The following is a 12,170-nucleotide window of genomic DNA, read 5'->3' as shown; positions in this document are numbered from 1 at the left end:
AGCAGCCATCCTTTCAGGATAGCCTGTTCCGGGGACTCCTACCACAGCCAAAACCGTCATTCCCAGTTAATGACATTTTAAAACAGCTGATCCTGACAGAGTGGAAACAGGCAGATCAGAAATTCTTCCTGTCCAAGGAATTCAAGGATGGGATAGTCTTCACACCAGAAGATATCGAGTTCCTAGAAACCGTCCCTAAGGTGGATCTGGCGGTCGCCAGGGTCTCAAAAAAAGCAGCCCTCCCCTTTGAGGACATTTCCCAACTGCGGGATCTACTAGATACCAGAGTGGATTCTGCGATGGAAAAGGCCTGGGAGACCGCGGCCCTGACCGTCAAAGCCAACATCACGGCCACATCTGTGGCGAGATCTATGTCGGTCTGGTTAGACCAACTCCAGACACTGATTTCTCAGAGGGGCTCTAGGGAGGACATCTCCAGCTGCCTTCCCCTCCTCCAGCAGGCAACCGGCTTCCTGGCAGACGCCTCTATGGAGTCAGTGAGGTTCGGGGCCCGTTAAGCAGCCCTCTCGAACACAGCCAGGAGGGCTGTCTGGGTTAAGGCCTGGACAGGAGATAACGCCTCCAAGAATAGACTCTGTTCCCTGCCCTTCCAAGGACACAGAATCTTCGGGCCTTCCTTGGATACTCTCCTAGAGAAGGCATCGGATAAGAGCCAGGGACTACCATCGGAGAAATCGTTTAAGCGGCCTTCCTCCTCCTACCCTCCTCCCTTTGTTCCCTCTAGAGCATACAAGGGGAAAGGAAAAAACAGACGCTGGTCCTATCCCAAAGGCGGAAAGGCTGAGAATCCGCCTTCCCGGATCCTACAAGTAGGGGGTAGACTGAAGGAGTTCGCCCTTAGAGGGAACGAGGTGACCTCCAATCCCTGGGCCTTACGCCTAGTCTCGGATGGCTACAAAATTGAATTTTCCTCCCCTCCTTCCCGGAGGTTCGTGGTCACCCCCTGCCAGTCACCTGCGTCTGCTCAGGCCCTCCAGTTGGGGGTGCAAGAGCTGTTGTCCCTAGGGGCCATCACTCGGGTTCCCGCAGAAGAACTATTCAAGGGGTGCTACTCCCCCTTGTTCCTAATCAAAAAACCCAACGGATCCTATAGAACTATAATTAATCTGAAATTCCTGAATAAATCTATCGCGTATCAAAGATTTAAAATGGAATCGGTGCGGTCAGCAATCCCCTTAATTGCGCTGGATAGTGTCATGGCCACCGTGGACTTAAAGGACGCATATTGCCATGTCCCTATACACATAGATTCCCAGCGGTTTCTGCGGTTTGCCCTGGTGATAGATGGCTCTGTCTCTCACTTTCAATTTACGTGCCTGCCGTTCGGGATTTCCTCCGCACCCCAGGTGTTCTCCAAACTGGTGTTAGAGATGGTGGCGGCACTAAGGACTGACAAGGTGTTGATTGTCCCATACCTCGACGATTTCCTGATTATAGCAGGATCGGCTTCAGAACTCCAGTTCCAGGTCAACCTCACACTCCGTCTGTTCGAGTTGTTAGGCTGGATCATCAACTCCTCTAAATCCAGTCTTCTGCCCGAGCAGAGAGAAAAAAAAATAAAAAAATTCTGGGAGTGATTCTGGACTCACACCATCAGTGCTCATCCCTTCCCCTAGAAAGGCAAAAAACGATCCAGGATGAGTGTCGGGCACTTTCTCTAACCACTGAAGTCTCCCTTAGGAGAGGCATGAGGGTCCTCGGCCTCATGACATCTTGCATCGGGGTAGTCCCTTGGACCCAGTTACATTGTAGAACCCTCCAAGACTTTATCCTAAACAACTGGGATAAATCCCCCGCATCCCTGGATCGGAAAGTCGTCCTTACCTACAAGATAAAATCCTCCTTGGAATGGTGGATGTCTATCTCCAACCTCGCCAGAGCCATGGCTTGGTACCCCGCATCCCCAGTATCCATCGTTACTGACGCAAGTGCAACTGGTTGGGGGGCCCACTTAGGCCGTCATTACGTCCAAAGGGGCTGGAACCGGAAGGAAGCTGCTCAATCCTCCAACTACAAAGAACTTTGCGCTGTCTTGAAGGCCATTCGGGGCCTCGAGACAGAGATCAGGGGTAGACACATTAAGATCTTTTCGGATAACATAACAACTGTGTCCCTCATCCGCCACCAGGGATCCACGCGGAACCCCCGACTCCAAGACCTGGCGGCGAAAGTTCTCGGGTGGATAGAGCAGCGGACGCCTTCCGTCACAGCGTACCACGTAAGGGGCCCAGAGAACTCCATGGCGGACCATCTCAGCCGCAGGAAGATAGACCCCGTGGAGTGGACTCTACATCCACACGCGTTCCAGCTAATTTTAGAGAGATGGGGGACACCCAAGGTGGACTTGTTCGCCTCTTGGGAGAACACCAAGTGTCCCCGGTTTTTCTCCAGGGGAGCAGACGGGGGCTCCCTGGGAATAGATGCACTATCCCAGGCCTGGGATTGGGATCTTGCATACGCCTTCCTGCCTATCCCCCTGATTCCTCGGGTCCTAAGGAAAATTCAGGAGTCCCCAGGCTCCGTTATCCTGGTGGCCCCATTCTGGCCCAAGAGACCCTGGTTCCCGCTCCTGGCCGCTCTCTCGACACAGGAGCCTCTACATCTGCCGCAGAGAGATGACCTCCTTCAGCAGGGTCCCCTGACAGGCCCAAAGGTCCGACAGTTCAGACTGGCGGCCTGGAAGTTGAGCGGGTAAAATACCTGAGCCAGTGCCTATTAGGGAGGGTGACCACTACGTTATGTGAGAGCCTCAAAAAATCCACCAGAAAAATATACTCCAGGGTGTGGGATACCTTCTCTAGGTGGTTGGGGCATAGTATACATGACCTCCAACAGCCCGACATTAACAAAATATTGGAGTTCCTACAGGATGGTTAGGACATGGGGCTAAGACCTGGTACCCTTAAGGTCCAGGTGGCTGCCCTTGGGGCCTTCTTCGACTTCCCCTTAGGCGACCATAGGCTAATTAAGAAATATCTGAAAGGGGAAGTCAGACTCCATCCCTTTATAAGAGAAACCATGCCCCCATGGGCCCTGAACCTTGTTTTGCAGGTCCTCTGCGCACACCCCTTTGAGCCCCTGGAAGATCTATCAGTAAAGATCCTCTCCTGCAAAGTTGCCTTTTTAGTGGCCATCACATCCGCCAGACGGATCGGGGAGATCCAATCCCTCTCGATTAGGACCCCATACATGACCACCTTCCCAGATAAAATCGAGTTCAGGCCTGACCCCTTCTTTCAACCAAAAGTTCTCACAGACTTTCACAAAGAACAGCGTATAGTACTTCCCTCCTTCGGCCAGGAACCCCGTAATACCACGGAACAGAGGTTCCATAATTTAGATGTTAGACGAGCAGTCCTGAAGTATTTGGAGGTCACACATTCCTTCAGGAAGCCTAACAACCTCTTTATTCAAATTCAGGGTCCACGCAGAGGAGGGGCCGCTACTAAGGACTCCTTAGCGCGTTGGGTCAGGAGGGCCATAGAAGAGGCGTACAGATCCCAGGGGATCCCACTCCCGGGCGACGTTAGAGCCCATTCCACTAGGGCGGTTGCCTGTTCCTGGGCAGAGAGAGCCCAGGCGACAACCGACCAGATCGGCAGAGTCGCCACGTGGTCGAGCACACATACTTTCGTTAAACACTATCGCCTGGATTTGGGGGCCAACCGTGATATGGCCTTTGGGCGGAAGGTGCTACAGGCAGTGGTCCCTCCCTAACGCCCTTGGTCGTTGGCATTCCTCCATGTGTATGCTGTCAGGATGACGAGGGGAAGATAGGAATTAGGTCCTACCTGTTAATTCCTTTTCTTGAAGTCATCCTGACAGCATAGGGGCTTTTCCCTCCCCTTCGGTTATTTTTTACGTGAAGTAACGTATTGTACTATGATTTCTATATTAAAAATGATTGGTTAAGCAAAGCCGGGTCACTGTAGTTATTTGGTACACACTGGTGAGCCGGTGGTGGGAGTTGCCTTTTTGTATTTCCGCTTCCTGTCCCAACAGGTGTTCAGCAGACAACCTCCATGTGTATGCTGTCAGGATGACTTCAAGAAAAGGAATTAACAGGTAGGACCTAATTCCTATCTTTTCCTCAATTTTTTTAAAAAAGCCCACTGCCTATATAGACAGTATATCTCTTTCCCTGTACCACTGTCCCTGCCTCACCAGTACTGCCCCTATACTCTGTAAAATGAGTGCAGACTGAGGACGCTATGGTCTGCACGCCCGATATACAAAAAAAAAATAAATTGTGCAACACTGCTAAAAGCAGCCTCAACAGTACTGCATACAGTCAGATGTGGCCCTAAGAAGGACCGTTGGGGTTCTTGAAGACAAATATAACACCTAACACTCTCCCTATAGCAGCTACAGCAAGACAGCACTTTCCCTGATCTGTTAGCATACATCTGTGGCGAGCCGCGGGCGGGGCAGATTTTAATACTCGGGTGTCACCTGATCTCCCCAGCCACTCACTGCAGGGGGGTGGGATAGGGCTGGAATGTCACAGGAGGATGTTGTAATGCCTTCCCTGTCTTTCTATTGGCCAGAAAAGCGCGCAAATTTCTCAGGGAAGAAAATGAAAGTGACTCGAACATCGCGTGGTGCTCGTCTCGAGTAACGAGCATCTCGAGTACCCTAATACTCGAACGAATATCAAGCTCGGACGAGTACGCTCGCTCATCTCTAGTTATAGGGGTATATTTACGTAGACCTGCAGCTCACACGCCAGTCTAAGTAACATATGCTTTAGCATTCCTGCCATAAATCTGTTAAGAGGCTTGTGTAGTGAGTAAGACCGGCCACAGTCCTACGTGTATGTGCGTGGCGGTGGAGGGGGGGGGGGGCACAGCAGCAGGTCAATCGTGATCTGGCGTGGCACGCCACATACAGTGATACATTTTTAGATGATTCTATGGCCTGCTTATCCGTGGAGTTGGGTAAGAGAAGTTGCTGGTTTGTTGTGACATCAGCTTGTGTACGTGTGGGGACCCGTTACAGGCAAAAACATAAATGCAAAAAGTTGGAGAACTAAATATAATTTAGTTAGGCCTTTTTTTTCCCCCCTGGGGTGTATACTGTGGTACCTCAGTGCTGTTGGTGAGAGGGGGGGAAAGGGACTCAAGGAGTCTGGTTAAGAAGTAAACCAAATGGAATTTATTCTACACGTGCAGAGAAGAGTTCCAGTTTCTTGTTTGTTACAGTTCACATTAGATAATGTTATTTCACAGATTTACAGTTGCAGGAATTGATTACTTCTGTATTAGTGCTCAGGGGATTGCTATCAGAAGCTGACCCTGCCCTTTTTGCTTTCCTTCCTAGCTTGTACTCCCCGGCTGTGCCTATGTCTGGACGACTTGATTTCTGTCCTTTCTATGCCAATGAATGGCTGACTTAAGATCTCCTTCACTTTCCTTTCCTCTCTCTTGTGTAAATCAGTTCATGCTCTTAGGTACTCACACTTGAAGTTGTTCTTCTCCTTCCCACTTCCCTGGATATTACTAGTGCTCTCCTTGTTCCTCCCCAGTCTCTATCTCTGTGATTTCTTGACTATACTAACTCCAGGCCTAGACTGACTTAACTCTGCCTACTCCTTCTCATATAGTGCCATCCTAAACCAATCTGAAGGGAGCCTATTACCCAATCCCAGGCTGTCTCTGTCTCCAACACCTGGCTAAACTCTCCCCAGACTGTTGCTAGGTGACCTGTTCTCTCTATGGGGATGAGAAACCTTTTCACTGTGAGGAATATGAACAGCATAACATCAATGCACATTTATCACATAAACTTGCTTTACCACTAAGATCATATCAGACAGTGATGGAGTATCCAACTCTGGGGGAACTACAACGTATGCCTTTTAGTACGTTTGTGCATCTGGTGGCACATCCATGGACTAGAATGAAACTTACTACAGCTCCAAGCTGGCATAGGTTGCTGCTATACTGTATGCTAGACTGTCCCGTGCATTATAGTAAATGTGACGGAGCACAGGTGACCACGGCCCCTAAATGTCCCACTACTTTTTAAAAATTATGCGAACCAAAATTGCGACTTTCTCTAAGGAGAATTTATGTGTTTACCAAGGAGAAGACAATCCCAGATCTCGTGTAGAAGTCTGGGCCCATAGGAGAAATACAAATCCCACCAGCCTTGTGGTGGTATCAAATGATTTCTAATGTATTCAAAGTTGGATGTAGTTTATATATCATAAATGACATCACAGGAAAAGTACATACCTCCAAGATTACTAAGAATACGTGATAGGCTACAGCTAAAATGATTAACATAAGTTACCCCTTTAGGGCGAGCACCCACTGGCGATTGCGTTTTCCGCGCCGTTTTTCCGCGGCGTTTTCGCGGCTTTTCCGTTAATTTCCATTGACATTCATGGGTGCATTAGGAGAAAAATAAGGACACATATGCAACTGACAGTTCCTATGTTAAAAATCGCAACGCACCGCAAAAAAAACGCCAGTGGACAGGAACACATGTTATCTCTATGCCTGTGCAGGAAAAACGCAAAACGCAAAACGCAGGTAAAAAAACGCCAGTGGGTGCTCGCCCTTAAGGTGTAACTATAAGATACAATGAAACCCTTATGAATTCAATGAAAAGGGATGCAAGGGAGGAGATCTGAAAGACTGTCTTATCTTCTGTCTGTCTTTATCCCATACCATCCACTGGTATATAGAAAAGGTTTCGTTTAACCCCTTCACTACTTATACTAGCAGCATGCTATATCTTCCTAGTCTACAATCTAATAGCAAAAACAATTAACTGATACATTGATCTACAATTTTTGTTCATTGGAAAACTGGTCTACAAAAGTTAATAGCCACGCCCCATAGAACTTTTCATTATTTGGCTATGCATAAGACTAAACAGTGAGGATGTGATTGATGTCAGCGTGTCTTTATGATCAGTCTCTATCCTCGTCTTCCTTGGTATCTCAATGCCTCCTGTTCTTTCAGGTCCTTGACAAGAACAGATTGACCCATGGAGGCCAGCAGACAATGAAGAAGCCGGACTGTACGTCTCTCATCTGCATGTGGTTGATGTCTCTCCTGATCCTCATTCCCTCCTACATCTAACTTGTGCATCTTCTCCCGTTCTTCAGCTCTCTCCGGCTCCTTCCAGTTCAGTTTTCCTATTAAGGATAATTCTGAATCAGCAAAGTTAGTGGTTTTCACAAAGTCAAAATCCGGTGGAATTGCTGCTGATATAACAGAAATTCGAGTGCCAGCAGCTCTGAAACATAAGGTGGGTGTCAGTCCAGGGCTGGAGGGGTGCAGGCCCACAGGGGCGGCTACTGGAAGGGTGCAGGCCCACAGGGGCGGCTACTGGAAGGGTGCAGGCCCACAGGGGCGGCTACTGGAAGGGTGGAGGCCCATAGGGGCGGCTACTGAACAGGTCACTATGGGGGAGGTATAAAGATGGTGGAGCAGGTATTGGAAATGACCATTTTTAGGATCTTTGGAGGTCCCAGCAATCAGACCTCCATAGATAACAATTTTATGGCAGATATTCTACATTTAATGAGTGAAGAACACTTTTAGATATCACTATTTTATGAGCCCCTTAGTGCCGCAGCCTATTTTGGATCTAAGGACGATTTTGGGGGGATTTTCATCTTTTCAAAAGACAAAACTTTTTGATTTTTCTGTTGGCCGTATGAGGGATTATTTATTATGTGGCGAGCTGTCGTTTTCATTGATACCATCTTTTGGGTTCATATAAGGTATTGTATAACTTTTATTGAATGTTTTTGTAGGGCAGGGAAAAGAAACACCTTATTTTTTTTTCTTTAAACGTGTTAATCATGCAGCATAAAGTAGATTTTAAAGTTTTAATACCAAAATTATATATATATATATATATATATATAATTTTTTTTCTCTACTTTTGCACAATAAAAAACTTTTTTAAAATATTATATATATATATATTAGTGAGGAAACCCCTTTAACGATAAGGCCCCTGGTGGTCTAGAGCAGTGCAGTATTAAAAGTAAAGTGTCTGTTAGTCTAGAGTTATGAAAAATTAAAGGGTTATTCCCCAAATCAACTTTTATCACCTAACCATTGTACAGGTAATAAAAGTCAGATTGGGGGACTCACCACTGAGACCTATGCCAATCTGGTCCCATGTCTCCCCCTCCTCATTGTTGTAAGCTCGATGCACCCCTGCAGTGAGGAGGAAATTGAATCCAAGGGCACCACACATGTGCGACTGCCACTCCATTCAATCTCCCTCTCACTGCAAAGGGTTCAGTGAGTCTGCAGTGCACAGTAGGGGGGACACAGAACCCCCATTTACAGGATTGGTTGGGGCCTCAGTGATGAAACCTCACCAATCAGACTTGTATCACCTATGTTAGGGATAGGTGATAAAATGTGTCTTTTGGCTTAGAGCAATGAGGGATTAAAGGGGTTTCCTGGGACTTGAAAAAAAGGTTAAATGGCCGTAAAATAAAAAAAAAATTGAATACTCCCCTATCTTGGCATATCCTGCCTAGCGCTGCAGCCTCGGTGCTGCCACCTGGAACCTGGAAGAACCAGTGCACGGTCACGTGACGTACCCTCTGCATGTGACCCTTCCGTCATTCACAGTCTTCATACCCATAGAAGAATCACTGCTGAAGCTTGTGAACGGTCCCCTGCACTATGAATGGCACGTAACTGCCTGCCCCTTTGTACAGGTTCTGTGCGGCAGGCACCGGGCAGCAGCGCTGGGTGGGGAGCCACTGGTATACCCAAGAATTATCTTTTTCTTTATTTTGAGGCCATTTAACATTTTATTTTTTAAGTCTCAGAAAATCCCTTTAATGCTACTTTTGAGAAGTGGAGTGAGAGGTGCAACATCTGTTCTTTTTGGCACCAATCAATAGTAAATCTGTCTAAATTGATTTGTGCCGAAAAGGTGCAACTTACACCAGAATTGTGGTGCAACATCAGTAATAAATGTGCCCTAAAGTCTATTAGAAAGTTATAAAACTCAATATTTATGATATATTGTGAGTAAAGGGGTTTCACAAGCAAAGAGATGTTTCCCCCTTCAGAGGACAGACGATAATCATCTGATTGCTGGCCGTCCAATCACTGGGTCCCCCAGCAATCCTGAGACTAGCGCTCCATTCAGTGGCTATGGAGAGAGCCAAGCGCAGTGATCTCCCAGTGTCCTTTAGGAGTGAATGGAGCTGCAGTCACGCATGTCACCAACGCACCATTCACATGGGGCATTTAATGTGTGCTGATCTTGGGATTGGCTGGGATTGCCTACTGTATCCTTTTCAGTTGTAAAGTCACCCTAAAGGGGTTTCTATGCAGGCCCGCTGCCAGTGTCGGGGTCCACTGGAAGCCACTGCTCCAACCCCTATGTAGTGGCTGGCACTTGTAATTGCAGGCTAGAGTCCCATTAATTTCACTGAGAGCTGCAACTGCAATTACGAGTGGCGTCCACTGCATGGGTCGGAGTAGTTTCTGCTCCGACCCCAGGTGTATCCCGACACAACCGGCACTGCCTGGAAAACACCTTTAACCCTTTGCAATCCAATTTTGGATTCAGGGTTTTCTAGAGGGCTTTCTCTTTCTGCCATTATACAATGGCGCCGTCTGCTGGCTAGACCCAGTACTGCAGTATGGAACATGCTGGAGAGGCCCTCGACAAAAGAGCAGCCAGTAATATACAGTAAGAATACCCTGCTGGGCATCTTTCAACTTTGGAGCCGTACAGCCTTCAATCAGAATTTCTTCAGACGTCAGACAGTGGATTGGAAAGGGTTAATCTTTCCATGAAACTGGGCAAGCTTTATAAACCCTTTAATGACTGCAAAATTGGAGTTTTCCACTGCACATGTTTGGCCATGTCTTCTTCTGGATGAACGCGGCTGTGGCTCTTGGGATTATGAAGAGGGTCTGTACTGTAATGTGTCCGTTGTCTCGTCTCTTCCAGGTCAGTCTTAAGTTCGCGGAGTCAGAATCTCTTCCTGGCTCAGAGAATAAGCTGCATCTTCAAGCTAATGGCGGCTCCACGTGTGCGCTGCGTGCGGTGGACAAGAGCGTCGTGATGATGAAACCTGAGGCTGAACTGACCGAGAGCAAGGTACCGGCGAATGTTACATTGTGCCAGAAGTCTTACAGGGCCCGGAGCGTCAGAGCAGATTAGACTGGCGGTGAGCGGCAGCGAGTGACTGCGCAGTCAGAGGTTTCTTTCCTGAAGGGTCCATTTACATTAGTGAGTGTGAGATCAGCGAGAAACTCTGAGTGATATCGCGCTCATGAATCGGCGATTCCTCAGCGATTGCAGTGCGTTTTACAAGAAAAATGCGAAACATTGCTGCAACCTGTGATTATTTAATGGTTAAAAAAAACAACCTCGCCCCGTACCCCTCACATTACATACTAGTGCGATGCGATTTTTGCAGGTCCATTGAAAAGGAGGAAAATCGCACGTGTAAATAAACCCATGGAAAATAAGGAGTTCAACTTCTGTGCGGCTCTTCTGTGTTTGGAAATGCACAAAACTCATACTTGGAAAATCACCCGTGTGAACGGATCTTTAGGGCTTATTCACACGGGCATTTTCCCGTAGACACACAGAAATAGAACCCATTGTTTTCAGTGGCTCTATTTACATGTGCCATGTGCTTCTCCTCTGTGGGATCACAGATAGCTTGTCTATTATTCGCATATAAGGGCGCCCACCCACTGGCGTTTGCGATTTTCGTGCGTGAAAAACGCAGCGTTTTCGGCGCGTTTTTCGCGGAGTTTTTTCGGCGTTTTCGCGGCTTTTTCGCGCCTTTTCCATTAATTTCCATTGACATTCATGGGTGCATTAGGAGAAAAATAAGGACACATATGCAACTGACAGTTCCTATGTTAAAAATCGCAACGCACCGCAAAAAAAAAAACGCCAGTGGACAGGAGTACATTCAATTCTAATTGCTCTTGAGAAAAAACGCAAAACGCAAAGAAAAAAAAATCGCCAGTGGGTGGGCGCCCTAAATATGCACGTTTCATGCGAGTGCGATAGGATTGTTTTCATTGACACACACAAAAAACCACACGTTTGATGCAATTTTCTTTCAAATCGCATTACACGGGCAAAGGGAAATTCCATTTTATAAGCGCAGTATTGGTCCCAATTTCTCGGACTGATATCGTGCTCGAAAAATACAACCTTACAAAAATGGAAAATGTAGTAAAAGTGTCTCATCGCCGGGATACACCTTTAAAGGGATTATGCCAAAACTGAGTTTACCGCCTATCCATAGGATAGTCTAGTCGGGGGAGTCTCACTGCAGAGACCCCCACTGACCCTGGGAATATGGGTCTCATGCTCCCTTATCCTCCTCACTGTAGGCTGGCTGCACCCGCAGTGAAGTGGAAATTGAATAGAGTGGTGGTCGCACATGCTTGGTGCTGGTTTCAATGGGCTGAGGGAAATAGCTGGGTACAATCGCTCAACTATCTCCGGCAGCCCCATTGAAGATGAATGAAGTGACAAATGTGCGACCGTCGCTCCATTCAGTCTTCTCCACACTGTGTGTGTCGGGGAGTAAGTGCAGTGAAGGGAAGATGGTACCCTCTTCTTGGGACTGGTGAAGGCTTTAACCATGAGACACCCATCATTCAGGCTTGATTTTCCTAAAACTGATTTTGGGGATACCCCTTAATGTTTGATCTGTTGCTGCTAAGCAAAATTTGCAAATAACAATGTGTCAATAAATGAAGAAAATCAACGCACCCAAGGCCAAAACCATCAGTGGCAATAAAGGGTTAACAATTACTGATAAGCTTAAAAATAATTATAATGACGTATTTTGCGGCTCTCGTGTTTACAGATCCAGAATTTGGTGCCGATACAGCGCTCCCATATATACTCGCAAGGAGCCGACTACGATTATTGCCACGATCAGAAATCGGGGCCGGACATTTTGAGAGATCATTCGGATAGCGCAGACAGTTGGGGTCCGTGGAGAAGATGGTATTCACATGCAGAGAAAAAGAAGGACATCAAGAACGTCTTAGAGGTCAGTGTCACCTAACGGTCACTGTGGATGTGTGGGCATATGTGTGGCACAGTCAGGGCCGTATTTAGAGCAGATGCTACCATCCCTACAGTGAAGCCTGGTGGTGGAGCATCATGCT

At 47.4% G+C, this 12,170-nt stretch overlaps 2 protein-coding genes across 2 annotated transcripts in view; both read left to right on the top strand.

Moving 5' to 3' along the window:
- Nucleotides 1-12,170, top strand: part of LOC136626392 (pregnancy zone protein-like) — a 600,260-nt gene that overhangs the window by 171,634 nt on the left and 416,456 nt on the right. The gene's annotated exons all lie outside the window — the stretch shown is intronic.
- Nucleotides 1-12,170, top strand: part of LOC136626788 (alpha-2-macroglobulin-like protein 1) — a 199,997-nt gene that overhangs the window by 70,830 nt on the left and 116,997 nt on the right. The window contains exons 13-16 of the mRNA XM_066601793.1: nt 6,993-7,050; nt 7,139-7,281; nt 9,973-10,122; nt 11,864-12,052. Of these exons, the coding sequence (XP_066457890.1) occupies nt 6,993-7,050; nt 7,139-7,281; nt 9,973-10,122; nt 11,864-12,052 (540 nt within the window). The remainder of the gene's footprint in view (nt 1-6,992; nt 7,051-7,138; nt 7,282-9,972; nt 10,123-11,863; nt 12,053-12,170) is intronic.

Source organism: Eleutherodactylus coqui, chromosome 4 (genome assembly GCF_035609145.1).
Source record: "Eleutherodactylus coqui strain aEleCoq1 chromosome 4, aEleCoq1.hap1, whole genome shotgun sequence".
Classification (NCBI taxonomy): Eukaryota; Metazoa; Chordata; class Amphibia; order Anura; family Eleutherodactylidae; genus Eleutherodactylus; species Eleutherodactylus coqui.
This window is presented reverse-complemented; position numbering and strand designations above follow the sequence as displayed.